We start from the raw sequence: 19,035 nt of genomic DNA on the forward strand, positions 1-19,035 counted from the left end.
TTGATGGCTGAAATAATTGTTAGAATTGAAGATATGTAGAAATGGAACATTAAATCTTGATGGCTGAAATGTCTGTTGCAATTCAAGACATAGTGATGGAATAATAAATGTTGATGGCTGAAATATCTGTTACAATTCAAGATATGTAGAAATGGAATAATAAATGTTGATGAATGAAATAATTGTTAGAATTGAAGATATGTAGAAATAGGACAACAATTGTTGATGGCTGAAATAATTGTTACATTTCAAGATATGTAGAAATGGAACAATAAATGTTGATGGCTGAAATAACTGATACAATTCAAGATATGTAGAAATGGAAAATAAATGTTGATGGTTAAAGTAATTGTTACAATTCAAGATATGTAATGATGCAACAATAAATGTTGATGGTTGAAATACATGTTACAATTCAAGATACGTAGTGATAGAATAATAAATTGTGATGGCTGAAATAATTGTTAGAATTGAAGATATGTAGAAATGGAACATTAAATGTTGATGGCTGAAATGTCTGTTACAATTCAACATACGTAGTGATGGAATAATAAACATTGTTGGCTGAAATAATTGTTGGAATCAAAGATATGTAGTGGTGAAACAATAAATGTTGATGGATGAAATAACTGTTACAATTCAAGATATGTAGAAATGGAATAATAAATGTTGATGGATGAAATAATTGTTAGAATTGAAGATATGTAGAAATGGAACAATAGATGCTGATGGTTAAAATGTCTTGCAATTCAAAACATGTAGTGATGGAACAATAAATGTTGGTGGCTGAAATATCTGTTACAATTCAACATATGTAGTGATGGAATAATAAACATTGATGGTTGAAATAATTGTTAGAATCAAAGATATGTAGTGGTGAAACAATAAATGTTGATAGCTAAAATAATGGTTACAATTCAAGATATGTAGAAATGGAACAATAAATGTTGATGGTTGAAATACTTGTTACAATTCAAGATACGTAGTGATAGAATAATAAATGTTGATGGCTGAAATAATTGTTAGAATTGAAGATATGTAGAAATGGAATAATAGATGTTGATGGCTGAAATAACTGTTAGAATTTAAGATATGTAGAAAAGGAAAAATAGATGCTAATGGTTGAAATACTTGTTACAATTCAATATATATAGTAAGTGAAGTAACTAGTTGTTGTTGTAAAATAATCTTTCTCACTTAAGTAATTTATATTATGTATTGTATGGAGTGACTTTGTGGTAATTATGGAGTATCATGTTAGTTAAATTCTATTGTAAAAGGTGGTCATGTGTGTTAAGCTTATAGTTTGATTTATAACACGTAACTATATAATAGATATCATAAAATCGTAAAATCATTCATGTGACTTAAAGCTAAATAATTAAAAATTTTTCTTCAGAAGTTTAAAAATTATTTTTAAAGACAGATTCTTTGAAATTTTTTATGATTTTCTCAACAGTATATGTGTATTTTTTATGTGAACTTGTTGACTGCTTGTTTTCTCAGTCATTGTTTCCTTTAATATTAGGCTAAAGAGGAAGCTCAGTTGAAGAAACAAGAAGAAGAGGAGCTTAGAAGATTGATTGAAGAAGAGGCAGATAATGAAACTGTTCAGCTTCGAACCAACTATGAAAAGCAGCTGAAGCAAGAGAAAGAAAATAACATACAATTACTTGGAGATAACTCTATATTAAAGAAAAAGGTTTGAAAAACATTTAATCAAACTTCCAAAACTAACATTGATGGTAGATAGATATAGTAGTCATTGTTTTCATAGACTATATTATATAGTACAGAAACTAATTTTTATAAATTTTATATCTTTGTAATGAATTATTCTATATATATATATATATATCTCATGAATGTTAATAGCTTTTTAAGGAAAATGTTTTCATTTAAATTACTATAGTAGTTTGAATTGCTAAAAATGTGTGCTACTAGCAAGTACTAGGGTCTGTTCCACTGACTCAATTAGTAGCTGGTATGTGCAAGAGGTTGAAGGTGATTGAATATATAATAAATATACAACATCCAGCCAATCCACAACCCTGAAATTAGGCTCGAGTATGGTTCTTGTTTGTGAGAGGGAAAGAATGTAATAATTTGAGAGATTTCAAAAGAAAGTACTAGCAGGTTAACCCATTAGCTCAGCCTGGTCTGCATAAGAACCTTAGTTTAATTTCTGATCTCAGGAAATATATTGTGAAGAAATGAAAATATCACCCTATCTAAAGACATTGCTCGAGACACATGGTAATGTGTTGTTGTCCAACCAAGTAAACAAATTCTTCACAACACACAGTGTCTTATTAACAAGAATGAAAATGTTGGGTTTTTTAAACCATCTGTACAACCATTAGACAGAACTCTTCCATTTTGTGTATGATGGATTTAACTTACAAAGAACTCACTTTAACATTTACTGATTTACAACAGACCAAAGTTTCTCTGAAGCTGTTTATTTTCTTAGTGAAATAAACAGACTTCCCATTATGAAGATGACCTAGGAAGGTCAAAATGTTGTTCTCTGCTTATCAATAAAAGTGTTAATACCAGCTGTTCTGAGATACATTTTTATTTCAAGTGTATTTATCATCATCAAGAAAGACTTCCTATTAATTGGTTTCTTTTAAATATGGTACATAGCTGGTAAGACTGGTTGTGCAGCATGTCACGTGGAAGCTCTTCACAGGAATGTCATGTACCTAGGATTCACATGCACGAAGGATATCGTGGAGAGAACTACACAGGTCTTATCATCATTTCCATGGAAATAACAGGCTGGTCGTAAGTGATGGATGTCAGTGACAACCAACCGTCAATGGCAAATGTTCAAAAGTGTAATAAGTTTCTGGAGTACGTGTGTTTACTCTGTCAGGTGACTAGAAGAAACCAGAGCTTTTGTTTATTGACCAATAGATTAAAGAAATCTTGGATACTATTTATCCAGATCTGATTCAGTGTTTCCTCAGAAATGTTGAGAATGGTTTAATGTATGACTTTCTCTAGTATGACAACACTGTTGCATGGTCTAAACTTGAGATTTGAATATCACACAGAACGTTGTGATAAATAGTTTTATATTTCCAAACATTTCCAAGTATGAGTGTAAATAAATCTTAAGAACCACAAGACATGACTTGTTGATAATATTTTTAAAACTCATATTTAAAAATAGTGGATTTTAATAAAAATGGAAAGAGAATTCTCATTTATACCCCATGAATAGAGATTTAATAAGACATACCATTAAAACATCACATCAGATAATTCTCATTTATACCTTATAAACAGATTTAATAAGACACTATTAAAACATTACATTAGATAATTCTCATTTATACCTTATAAACAGAGATTTAATAAGACATACTATTAAAACATCACATTAGATAATTCTCATTTATACCTTATAAACAGAGATTTAATAAGACACTATTAAAACATCACATTAGATAATTCTCATTTATACCTTATAAACAGAGATTTAATAAGACACTATTAAAACATCACATTAGATAATTCTCATTTATACCTTATAAACAGAGATTTAATAAGACATACTATTAAAACATCACATTAGATAATTCTCATTTATACCTTATAAACAGAGATTTAATAAGACATACTATTAAAACATCACATTAGATAATTCTCATTTATACCTTATAAACAGAGATTTAATAAGACATACTATTAAAACATCACATTAGATAATTCTCATTTATACCTTATAAACAGAGATTTAATAAGACATACTATTAAAACATCACATTAGATAATTCTCATTTATACCTTATAAACAGAGAGATTTAATAAGACATACTATTAAAACATCACATTAGATAATTCTCATTTTTTATACCTTATAAACAGAGATTTAATAAGACATACTATTAAAACATCACATTAGATAATTCTCATTTATACCTTATAAACAGAGAGATTTAATAAGACATACTATTAAAACATCACATTAGATAATTTTCATTTATACCATATAAACAGAGAGATTTAATAAGACATATTATTAAAACATCACATTAGATAATTCTCATTTATACCTTATAAACAGAGATTTAATAAGACATACTATTAAAACATCACATTAGATAATTCTCATTTATACCTTATAAACAGAGATTTAATAAGACACTATTAAAACATTACATTAGATAATTCTCATTTATACCTTATAAACAGAGATTTAATAAGACATACTATTAAAACATCACATTAGATAATTCTCATTTATACCTTATAAACAGAGATTTAATAAGACACTATTAAAACATTACATTAGATAATTCTCATTTATACCTTATAAACAGAGATTTAATAAGACATACTATTAAAACATCACATTAGATAATTCTCATTTATACCTTATAAACAGAGATTTAATAAGACATACTATTAAAACATCACATTAGATAATTCTCATTTATACCTTATAAACAGAGAGATTTAATAAGACATACTATTAAAACATCACATTAGATAATTCTCATTTATACCTTATAAACAGAGATTTAATAAGACATACTATTAAAACATCACATTAGATAATTCTCATTTATACCTTATAAACAGAGAGATTTAATAAGACATACTATTAAAACATCACATTAGATAATTCTCATTTATACCTTATAAACAGAGAGATTTAATAAGACATACTATTAAAACATTAGATTAGATAATTCTCATTTATACCTTATAAACAGAGAGATTTAATAAGACATACTATTAAAACATCACATTAGATAATTCTCATTTATACCTTATAAACAGAGATTTAATAAGACATACTATTAAAACATCACATTAGATAATTCTCATTTATACCTTATAAACAGAGAGATTTAATAAGACATAGTACTAAAACATCACATTAGATAATTCTCATTTATACCTTATAAACAGAGAGATTTAATAAGACATAGTACTAAAACATCACATTAGATAATTCTCATTTATACCTTATAAACAGAGATTTAATAAGACATACTATTAAAACATCACATTAGATAATTCTCATTTATACCTTATAAACAGAGATTTAATAAGACATACTATTAAAACATCACATTAGATAATTCTCATTTATACCTTATAAACAGAGATTTAATAAGACATACTATTAAAACATTACATTAGATAATTCTCATTTATACCTTATAAACAGAGATTTAATAAGACATACTATTAAAACATCACATTAGATAATTCTCATTTATACCTTATAAACAGAGATTTAATAAGACATACTATTAAAACATCACATTAGATAATTCTCATTTATACCTTATAAACAGAGATTTAATAAGACATAGTACTAAAACATCACATTAGATAATTCTCATTTATACCTTATAAACAGAGATTTAATAAGACATACTATTAAAACATCACATTAGATAATTCTCATTTATACCTTATAAACAGAGATTTAATAAGACATACTATTAAAACATCACATTAGATAATTCTCATTTATACCTTATAAACAGAGATTTAATAAGACATACTATTAAAACATCACATTAGATAATTCTCATTTATACCTTATAAACAGAGATTTAATAAGACATACTATTAAAACATCACATTAGATAATTCTCATTTATACCTTATAAAAGATTTAATAAGAGATTTAATAAGACATACTATTAAGACATAAAACATCACATTAGATAATTCTCATTTATACCTTATAAACAGAGATTTAATAAGACATACTATTAAAACATCACATTAGATAATTCTCATTTATACCTTATAAACAGAGAGATTTAATAAGACATACTATTAAAACATCACATTAGATAATTCTCATTTATACCTTATAAACAGAGATTTAATAAGACATACTATTAAAACATCACATTAGATAATTCTCATTTATACCTTATAAACAGAGATTTAATAAGACATACTATTAAAACATCACATTAGATAATTCTCATTTATACCTTATAAACAGAGAGATTTAATAAGACATACTATTAAAACATCACATTAGATAATTCTCATTTATACCTTATAAACAGAGATTTAATAAGACATACTATTAAAACATCACATTAGATAATTCTCATTTATACCTTATAAACAGAGATTTAATAAGACATACTATTAAAACATCACATTAGATAATTCTCATTTATACCTTATAAACAGAGATTTAATAAGACATACTATTAAAACATCACATTAGATAATTCTCATTTATACCTTATAAACAGAGATTTAATAAGACATACTATTAAAACATCACATTAGATAATTCTCATTTATACCTTATAAACAGAGATTTAATAAGACATACTATTAAAACATCACATTAGATAATTCTCATTTATACCTTATAAACAGAGATTTAATAAGACATACTATTAAAACATCACATTAGATAATTCTCATTTATACCTTATAAACAGAGATTTAATAAGACATACTATTAAAACATCACATTAGATAATTCTCATTTATACCTTATAAACAGAGATTTAATAAGACATACTATTAAAACATCACATTAGATAATTCTCATTTATACCTTATAAACAGAGATTTAATAAGACATACTATTAAAACATCACATTAGATAATTCTCATTTATACCTTATAAACAGAGAGATTTAATAAGACATACTATTAAAACATCACATTAGATAATTCTCATTTATACCTTATAAACAGAGATTTAATAAGACATACTATTAAAACATCACATTAGATAATTCTCATTTATACCTTATAAACAGAGATTTAATAAGACATACTATTAAAACATCACATTAGATAATTCTCATTTATACCTTATAAACAGAGAGATTTAATAAGACATACTATTAAAACATTACATTAGATAATTCTCATTTATACCTTATAAACAGAGATTTAATAAGACATACTATTAAAACATCACATTAGATAATTCTCATTTATACCTTATAAACAGAAATTTAATAAGACATAACATTAAAACATCACATTAATTCTCATTTATACCTTATAAACAGAGAGATTTAATAAGACATACTATTAAAACATCACATTAGATAATTCTCATTTATACCTTATAAACAGAGAGATTTAATAAGACATACTATTAAAACATTACATTAGATAATTCTCATTTATACCTTATAAACAGAGATTTAATAAGACATACTATTAAAACATCACATTAGATAATTCTCATTTATACCTTATAAACAGAGATTTAATAAGACACTATTAAAACATCACATTAGATAATTCTCATTTATACCTTATAAACAGAGAGATTTAATAAGACATACTATTAAAACATCACATTAGATAATTCTCATTTATACCTTATAAACAGAGATTTAATAAGACACTATTAAAACATCACATTAGATAATTCTCATTTATACCTTATAAACAGAGATTTAATAAGACATACTATTAAAACATCACATTAGATAATTCTTATTTATACCTTATAAACAGAGATTTAATAAGACATAGTACTAAAACATCACATTTCTGGTAAGTTTGGATTACTGTTCACAATGTGATGGAAAAGATGGTTTGGACTGGCTGTGGAAAAAAAAAAAAGGTTATATTTATTACCATATATTATACACACCCTAACTTCTGTACAAGTTTTTAATGAAAAATAATGTGCATTTTATTTAGAAAGTTATGGTAATTAAATTAATGATATCAGTTTATTCAAAAAATAATGGTGGATTTTTAAATTAAAATTTTAGTCATTAATAGGAATAAGAAACCTGTAATTTTCATTACTTCATGTATACTATTGAAAACTAAAGTTTTCTTCTGTTAATTAGTGCTTTTATTATTTTCTAAAACTTTACTTTCAGATTGTTAAAATTAATTATAGAAAAAATAGTTGAAAGCCATTTTTTGTAAGAATACAAATTTGGTCATAACACATCACAAACAGATCACAATATCAACCTGGTGAAGGAACGTACAGTGCAGAGTTGGTTCCAAAAGTTTATTATGATGATGTGAGTTTTGAAGCTAAGGAAGACATAGGACATCCTTCTGCTGTTGTAAACATCCAGCTGAGAACATTAATGGAAGACACCCATTCCAAACTGTTCAGAAATGGCACAAGAATTGAGTGTTGGAATTTCTACAATTTTGGACCATTTGTTACAAATTGAAAAAAATGAAAAAGCTAAACAAATGGGTTCTACACGAAATTGGTGAAAATCAGAAAAATTTTGAACTGTGCTTTATGTTGATTTTGCACAACAGAAATAACCCATTTCTTGATTGGATTGTCAGTTGCTATGAAAAGTGGATCCTTTATGACAACAGAAAGTGATTTGTACAATGACAAGGATCCAAAACACTTCCCAAAGACAAAGTTTCACCAACAGGAGATTATGGTCACTGTGTGGTGTTTTGTGGCCATTATTATCCATTACAGCTTGCTCAACCAGGGCCAGAATATCACTATTGATGTTTGCTGTTAAGAATTAGAATAAATGCCTAGAAAGTTGCATGAAACAATTCCAGAATTATTCAGTCAAAGAGTACCAATCTTCCTTTGTGATAATGCTCAGGTACGTGTTGCTCAAATGACACTTCAAGAGCTCAACATGTTTGGCTACAAAACATTACCTCATCCTCCTTACTCTCCAGACCTCTTGCTGACAGAATAAATACCACATAACACTGCCTCATCCTCCTTACTCTACACACCTCTTGCTGATAGAATAAATACCACATAACATTGCCTCATCCTCCTTACTCTACAGACCTCTTGCTGACAGAATAAATACCACATAGCACTGCCTCATCCTCCTTACTCTACAGACCTCTTGCAGATAGAATAAATACCACATAACACTGCCTCATCCTCCTTACCCTCCAGACCTCTTGCTGACAGAATAAATACCACATAACACTCCCTAATCCTCCTTACTCTACAGACCTCTTGCTGATAGAATAAATACCACATAACACTGCCTCATCCTCCTTACTCTACAGACCTCTTGCTGACAGAATAAATACCACATAACACTGCCTCATCCTCCTTACTCTACAGACCTCTTGCTGACAGAATAAATACCACATAACACTGCCTCATCCTCCTTACTCTACAGACCTCTTGCTGCCAAAATAAATACCACATAACACTCCCTCATCCTCCTTACTCTACAGACCTCTTGCTGATGGAATAAATACCACATAACACTGCCTCATCCTCCTTACTCTCCGGACCTCTTGCTGACAGAATAAATACCACATAACACTGCCTCATCCTCCTTACTCTACAGACCTCTTGCTGACAGAATAAATACCACATAACACTGCCTCATCCTCCTTACTCTACCCAGACCTCCTTGCTGACCTCTTGCTTTGATGGAATAAATACCACATAACACTGCCTCATCCTCCTTACTCTACAGACCTCTTGCTGACAGGAATAAATGCCACATAACACTGCCTCATCCTCCTTACTCTACAGACCTCTTGCTTGAATAAATGCCACATAACACTGCCTCATCCTCCTTACTCTACAGACCTCTTGCTGACAGAATAAATACCACATAACACTGCCTCATCCTCCTTACTCTACTGGACCTCTTGCTGATGGAATAAATACCACATAACACTGCCTCATCCTCCTTACTCTACAGACCTCTTGCTGACAGAATAAATACCACATAACACTGCCTCATCCTCCTTACTCTACAGACCTCTTGCTGACAGGAATAAATACCACATAACACTGCCTCATCCTCCTTACTCTACAGACCTCTTGCTGATGAGATAAATACCACATAACACTGCCTCATCCTCCTTACTCTACAGACCTCTTGCTGACAGAATAAATACCACATAACACTGCCTCATCCTCCTTACTCTACAGACCTCTTGCTGATGGAATAAATACCACATAACACTGCCTCATCCTCCTTACTCTACAGACCTCTTGCTGACAGAATAAATACCACATAACACTGCCTCATCCTCCTTACTCTACAGACCTCTTGCTGACAGAATAAATACCACATAACACTGCCTCATCCTCCTTACTCTACAGACCTCTTGCTGATGGAATAAATACCACATAACACTGCCTCATCCTCCTTACTCTACAGACCTCTTGCTGACAGAATAAATACCACATAACACTGCCTCATCCTCCTTACTCTACAGACCTCTTGCTGATAGAATAAATGCCACATAACACTGCCTCATCCTCCTTACTCTACAGACCTCTTGCTGACAGAATAAATACCACATAACACTGCCTCATCCTCCTTTGATGGGAATAAATACCACATAACACTGCCTCATCCTCTTACTCTGACCTCTTGCTGAGAATAAATACCACATAACACTGCCTCATCCTCCTTACTCTACAGACCTCTTGCTGACAGAATAAATACCACATAACACTGCCTCATCCTCCTTACTCTACAGACCTCTTGCTGACAGAATAAATACCACATAACACTGCCTCATCCTCCTTACTCTACAGACCTCTTGCTGACAGAATAAATACCACATAACACTGCCTCATCCTCCTTACTCTACAGACCTCTTGCTGATGGAATAAATACCACATAACACTGCCTCATCCTCCTTACTCTACAGATCTCTTGCTGACAGAATAAATGCCACATAACACTGCCTCATCCTCCTTACTCTACAGACCTCTTGCTGACTGAATAAATATCACATAACACTGCCTCATCCTCCTTACTCTACAGACCTCTTGCTGAATAAATACCACATAACACTGCCTCATCCTCCTTACTCTACAGACCTCTTGCTGACAGAATAAATACCACATAACACTGCCTCATCCTCCTTACTCTACAGACCTCTTGCTGACAGAATAAATACCACATAACACTGCCTCATCCTCCTTACTCTACAGACCTCTTGCTGACAGGAATAAATGCCACATAACACTGCCTCATCCTCCTTACTCTACAGACCTCTTGCTGATAGAATAAATACCACATAACACTGCCTCATCCTCCTTACTCTACAGACCTCTTGCTGATGGAATAAATACCACATAACACTGCTTCATCCTCCTTACTCTACAGATCTCTTGCTGACAGAATAAATGCCACATAACACTGCCTCATCCTCCTTACTCTACAGACCTCTTGCTGACAGAATAAATACCACATAACACTGCCTCATCCTCCTTACTCTACAGACCTCTTGCTGATGGAATAAATACCACATAACACTGCCTCATCCTCCTTACTCTACAGACCTCTTGCTGACAGAATAAATACCACATAACACTGCCTCATCCTCCTTACTCTACGGACCTCTTGCTGATAGAATAAATACCACATAACACTGCCTCATCCTCCTTACTCTACAGACCTCTTGCTGACAGAATAAATACCACATAACACTGCCTCATCCTCCTTACTCTACAGACCTCTTGCTGACAGAATAAATACCACATAACACTGCCTCATCCTCCTTACTCTACAGACCTCTTGCTGATAAGGAATAAATACCACATAACACTGCCTCATCCTCCTTACTCTACAGACCTCTTGCTGATGGGAATAAATACCACATAACACTGCCTCATCCTCCTTACTCTACAGACCTCTTGCTGACAGAATAAATACCACATAACACTGCCTCATCCTCCTTACTCTACAGACCTCTTGCTGACAGAATAAATACCACATAACACTGCCTCATCCTCCTTACTCTACAGACCTCTTGCTGACATAACACTGAATAAATGCCACATAACACTGCCTCATCCTCCTTACTCTACAGACCTCTTGCTGACAGAATAAATGCCACATAACACTGCCTCATCCTCCTTACTCTACAGACCTCTTGCTGATGGAATAAATACCACATAACACTGCTTCATCCTCCTTACTCTACAGATCTCTTGCTGACAGAATAAATGCCACATAACACTGCCTCATCCTCCTTACTCTACAGACCTCTTGCTGACAGAATAAATACCACATAACACTGCCTCATCCTCCTTACTCTACAGACCTCTTGCTGACAGAATAAATGCCACATAACACTGCCTCATCCTCCTTACTCTACAGACCTCTTGCTGATGGAATAAATACCACATAACACTGCCTCATCCTCCTTACTCTACAGACCTCTTGCTGACAGAATAAATACCACATAACACTGCCTCATCCTCCTTACTCTACAGACCTCTTGCTGACAGAATAAATACCACATAACACTGCCTCATCCTCCTTACTCTACAGATCTCTTGCTGACAGAATAAATGCCACATAACACTGCCTCATCCTCCTCTCTACAGACCTCTTGCTGACAGAATAAATACCACATAACACTGCCTCATCCTCCTTACTCTACAGACCTCTTGCTGACAGAATAAATACCACATAACACTGCCTCATCCTCCTTACTCTACAGACCTCTTGCTGACAGAATAAATACCACATAACACTGCCTCATCCTCCTTACTCTACAGACCTCTTGCTGACAGAATAAATACCACATAACACTGCCTCATCCTCCTTACTCTACAGACCTCTTGCTGACAGAATAAATACCACATAACACTGCCTCATCCTCCTTACTCTACAGACCTCTTGCTGACAGAATAAATACCACATAACACTGCCTCATCCTCCTTACTCTACAGACCTCTTGCTGACAGAATAAATACCACATAACACTGCCTCATCCTCCTTACTCTACAGACCTCTTGCTGATAGAATAAATACCACATAACACTGCCTCATCCTCCTTACTCTACAGACCTCTTGCTGACAGAATAAATACCACATAACACTGCCTCATCCTCCTTACTCTACAGACCTCTTGCTGACAGGAATAAATACCACATAACACTGCCTCATCCTCCTTACTCTACAGACCTCTTCAGAATAAATACCACATAACACTGCCTCATCCTCCTACTCTACAGAGAATAAATACCACATAACACTGCCTCATCCTCCTCTACTCTACAGACCTCTTGCTCTGACCTCTTGCTGAGAATAAATACCACATAACACTGCCTCATCCTCCTTACTCTACAGACCTCTTGCTGACAGAATAAATACCACATAACACTGCCTCATCCTCCTTACTCTACAGACCTCTTGCTGACAGAATAAATACCACATAACACTGCCTCATCCTCCTTACTCTACAGACCTCTTGCTGACAGAATAAATACCACATAACACTGCCTCATCCTCCTTACTCTACAGACCTCTTGCTGACAGAATAAATACCACATAACACTGCCTCATCCTCCTTACTCTACAGACCTCTTGCTGACAGAATAAATACCACATAACACTGCCTCATCCTCCTTACTCTACAGACCTCTTGCTGATAGAATAAATACCACATAACACTGCCTCATCCTCCTTACTCTACAGACCTCTTGCTGACAGAATAAATACCACATAACACTGCCTCATCCTCCTTACTCTACAGACCTCTTGCTGACAGAATAAATACCACATAACACTGCCTCATCCTCCTTACTCTACAGACCTCTTGCTGACAGAATAAATACCACATAACACTGCCTCATCCTCCTTACTCTACAGACCTCTTGCTGATAGAATAAATACCACATAACACTGCCTCATCCTCCTTACTCTACAGACCTCTTGCTGACAGAATAAATACCACATAACACTGCCTCATCCTCCTTACTCTACAGACCTCTTGCTGACAGAATAAATACCACATAACACTGCCTCATCCTCCTTACTCTACAGACCTCTTGCTGACAGAATAAATACCACATAACACTGCCTCATCCTCCTTACTCTACAGACCTCTTGCTGACAGAATAAATACCACATAACACTGACCTCATCCTCACTGCCTCATCCTCTACTCTACAGACCTCTTGCTGACAGAATAAATACCACATAACACTGCCTCATCCTCCTTACTCTACAGACCTCTTGCTGACAGAATAAATACCACATAACACTGCCTCATCCTCCTTACTCTACAGACCTCTTGCTGACAGAATAAATACCACATAACACTGCCTCATCCTCCTTACTCTACAGACCTCTTGCTGACAGAATAAATACCACATAACACTGCCTCATCCTCCTTACTCTACAGACCTCTTGCTGACAGAATAAATACCACATAACACTGCCTCATCCTCCTTACTCTACAGACCTCTTGCTGAGAATAAATACCACATAACACTGCCTCATCCTCCTTACTCTACAGACCTCTTGCTGATAGAATAAATACCACATAACACTGCCTCATCCTCCTTACTCTACAGACCTCTTGCTGAGGAATAAATACCACATAACACTGCCTCATCCTCCTTACTCTACAGACCTCTTGCTGACAGAATAAATACCACATAACACTGCCTCATCCTCCTTACTCTACAGACCTCTTGCTGACAGGAATAAATACCACATAACACTGCCTCATCCTCCTTACTCTACAGACCTCTTGCTGACAGAATAAATACCACATAACACTGCCTCATCCTCCTTACTCTACAGACCTCTTGCTGATAGAATAAATACCACATAACACTGCCTCATCCTCCTTACTCTACAGACCTCTTGCTGACAGAATAAATACCACATAACACTGCCTCATCCTCCTTACTCTACAGACCTCTTGCTGACAGAATAAATACCACATAACACTGCCTCATCCTCCTTACTCTACAGACCTCTTGCTGACAGAATAAATACCACATAACACTGCCTCATCCTCCTTACTCTACAGACCTCTTGCTGATGGAATAAATACCACATAACACTGCCTCATCCTCCTTACTCTACAGACCTCTTGCTGATGGAATAAATACCACATAACACTGCCTCATCCTCCTTACTCTACAGACCTCTTGCTGATAGAATAAATACCACATAACACTGCCTCATCCTCCTTACTCTACAGACCTCTTGCTGATGGAATAAATACCACATAACACTGCCTCATCCTCCTTACTCTACAGACCTCTTGCTGACAGAATAAATACCACATAACACTGCCTCATCCTCCTTACTCTACAGACCTCTTGCTGACAGAATAAATACCACATAACACTGCCTCATCCTCCTTACTCTACAGACCTCTTGCTGACAGAATAAATACCACATAACACTGCCTCATCCTCCTTACTCTACAGACCTCTTGCTGACAGAATAAATACCACATAACACTGCCTCATCCTCCTTACTCTACAGACCTCTTGCTGACAGAATAAATACCACATAACACTGCCTCATCCTCCTTACTCTACAGACCTCTTGCTGACAGAATAAATACCACATAACACTGCCTCATCCTCCACTGACCTCTTCTGACAGAATAAATCACATAACACTGCCTCATCCTCTACAGACCTCTTGCTGACAGAATAAATACCACATAACACTGCCTCATCCTCCTTACTCTACAGACCTCTTGCTGACAGAATAAATACCACATAACACTGCCTCATCCTCCTTACTCTACAGACCTCTTGCTGACAGAATAAATACCACATAACACTGCCTCATCCTCCTTACTCTACAGACCTCTTGCTGACAGAATAAATACCACATAACACTGCCTCATCCTCCTTACTCTACAGACCTCTTGCTGACAGAATAAATACCACATAACACTGCCTCATCCTCCTTACTCTACAGACCTCTTGCTGACAGAATAAATACCACATAACACTGCCTCATCCTCCTTACTCTACAGACCTCTTGCTGACAGAATAAATACCACATAACACTGCCTCATCATCCTCCTCTACAGACCTCTTGCTGATGGAATAAATACCACTAACACTGCCTCATCCTCTTACTCTGACCTCTTGCTGACAGAATAAATACCACATAACACTGCCTCATCCTCCTTACTCTACAGACCTCTTGCTGACAGAATAAATACCACATAACACTGCCTCATCCTCCTTACTCTACAGACCTCTTGCTGACAGAATAAATACCACATAACACTGCCTCATCCTCCTTACTCTACAGACCTCTTGCTGACAGAATAAATACCACATAACACTGCCTCATCCTCCTTACTCTACAGACCTCTTGCTGACAGAATAAATACCACATAACACTGCCTCATCCTCCTTACTCTACAGACCTCTTGCTGATAGAATAAATACCACATAACACTGCCTCATCCTCCTTACTCTACAGACCTCTTGCTGACAGAATAAATACCACATAACACTGCCTCATCCTCCTTACTCTACAGACCTCTTGCTGACAGAATAAATACCACATAACACTGCCTCATCCTCCTTACTCTACAGACCTCTTGCTGACAGAATAAATACCACATAACACTGCCTCATCCTCCTTACTCTGACCTCTTGCTGATGGAATAAATACCACATAACACTGCCTCATCCTCCTTACTCTACTTAGACCTCTTGCTGACAGAATAAATACCACATAACACTGCCTCATCCTCCTTACTCTACAGACCTCTTGCTGACAGAATAAATACCACATAACACTGCCTCATCCTCCTTACTCTACAGACCTCTTGCTGATAGAATAAATACCACATAACACTGCCTCATCCTCCTTACTCTACAGACCTCTTGCTGATAACACTGAATAAATACCACATAACACTGCCTCATCCTCCTTACTCTACAGACCTCTTGCTGACAGAATAAATACCACATAACACTGCCTCATCCTCCTTACTCTACAGACCTCTTGCTGATAGAATAAATACCACATAACACTGCCTCATCCTCCTTACTCTACAGACCTCTTGCTGACAGAATAAATACCACATAACACTGCCTCATCCTCCTTACTCTACAGACCTCTTGCTGAATAAATACCACATAACACTGCCTCATCCTCCTTACTCTACAGACCTCTTGCTGACAGAATAAATACCACATAACACTGCCTCATCCTCCTTACTCTACAGACCTCTTGCTGATAGAATAAATACCACATAACACTGCCTCATCCTCCTTACTCTACAGACCTCTTGCTGACAGAATAAATACCACATAACACTGCCTCATCCTCCTTACTCTACAGACCTCTTGCTGACAGAATAAATACCACATAACACTGCCTCATCCTCCTTACTCTACAGACCTCTTGCTGACCTCTTGCTGAGAATAAATACCACATAACACTGCCTCATCCTCCTTACTCTACAGACCTCTTGCTGACAGAATAAATACCACATAACACTGCCTCATCCTCCTTACTCTACAGACCTCTTGCTGACAGAATAAATACCACATAACACTGCCTCATCCTCCTTACTCTACAGACCTCTTGCTGACAGAATAAATACCACATAACACTGCCTCATCCTCCTTACTCTACAGACCTCTTGCTGACAGAATAAATACCACATAACACTGCCTCACACTGCTTGCTGATGGGAATAAATACCACATAACCTTATCCTCCTCTACAGACCTCTTGCTGATAGAATAAATACCACATAACACTGCCTCATCCTCCTTACTCTACAGACCTCTTGCTGACAGAATAAATACCACATAACACTGCCTCATCCTCCTTACTCTACAGACCTCTTGCTGATAGAATAAATACCACATAACACTGCCTCATCCTCCTTACTCTACAGACCTCTTGCTGACAGAATAAATACCACATAACACTGCCTCATCCTCCCTCTACGGACCTCTTGCTGACAGAATAAATACCACATAACACTGCCTCATCCTCCTTACTCTACAGACCTCTTGCTGACAGAATAAATACCACATAACACTGCCTCATCCTCCTTACTCTACAGACCTCTTGCTGACAGAATAAATACCACATAACACTGCCTCATCCTCCTTACTCTACAGACCTCTTGCTGATAGAATAAATACCACATAACACTGCCTCATCCTCCTTACTCTACAGACCTCTTGCTGACAGAATAAATACCACATAACACTGCCTCATCCTCCTTACTCTACAGACCTCTTGCTGACAGAATAAATACCACATAACACTGCCTCATCCTCCTTACTCTACAGACCTCTTGCTGACAGAATAAATACCACATAACACTGCCTCATCCTCCTTACTCTACAGACCTCTTGCTGACAGAATAAATACCACATAACACTGCCTCATGCCCTCCTTACTCTACAGACCTCTTGCTGACAGAATAAATACCACATAACACTGCCTCATCCTCCTTACTCTACAGACCTCTTGCTGATAGAATAAATACCACATAACACTGCCTCATCCTCCTTACTCTACAGACCTCTTGCTGACAGAATAAATACCACATAACACTGCCTCATCCTCCTTACTCTACAGACCTCTTGCTGATAGAATAAATACCACATAACACTGCCTCATCCTCCTTACTCTACAGACCTCTTGCTGACAGAATAAATACCACATAACACTGCCTCATCCTCCTTACTCTACAGACCTCTTGCTGACAGAATAAATACCACATAACACTGCCTCATCCTCCTTCTCTGACCTCTTGCTGACAGAATAAATACCACATAACACTGCCTCATCCTCCTTACTCTACAGACCTCTTGCTGACAGAATAAATACCACATAACACTGCCTCATCCTCCTTACTCTACAGACCTCTTGCTGACAGAATAAATACCACATAACACTGCCTCATCCTCCTTACTCTACAGACCTCTTGCTGACAGAATAAATACCACATAACACTGCCTCATCCTCCTTACTCTACAGACCTCTTGCTGACAGAATAAATACCACATAACACTGCCTCATCCTCCTTACTCTACAGACCTCTTGCTGACAGAATAAATACCACATAACACTGCCTCATCCTCCTTACTCTACAGACCTCTTGCTGACAGAATAAATACCACATAACACTGCCTCATCCTCCTTACTCTACAGACCTCTTGCTGACAGAATAAATACCACATAACACTGCCTCATCCTCCTTACTCTACAGACCTCTTGCTGACAGAATAAATACCACATAACACTGCCTCATCCTCCTTACTCTACAGACCTCTTGCTGACAGAATAAATACCACATAACACT

General features: G+C 35.3%; 1 protein-coding gene across 1 annotated transcript in view; it reads left to right on the plus strand.

Moving 5' to 3' along the window:
* LOC143233721 (cilia- and flagella-associated protein 57-like) overlaps positions 1–19,035 on the plus strand; it is a 97,673-nt gene that overhangs the window by 57,416 nt on the left and 21,222 nt on the right. Inside the window, exon 5 of the mRNA XM_076470279.1 lies at positions 1,529–1,702. Coding sequence (XP_076326394.1) covers positions 1,529–1,702 — 174 coding nt within the window. The remainder of the gene's footprint in view (positions 1–1,528; positions 1,703–19,035) is intronic.

The sequence above is a fragment of the Tachypleus tridentatus genome, chromosome 1 (genome assembly GCF_004210375.1).
Source record: "Tachypleus tridentatus isolate NWPU-2018 chromosome 1, ASM421037v1, whole genome shotgun sequence".
NCBI lineage: Eukaryota > Metazoa > Arthropoda > Merostomata > Xiphosura > Limulidae > Tachypleus > Tachypleus tridentatus.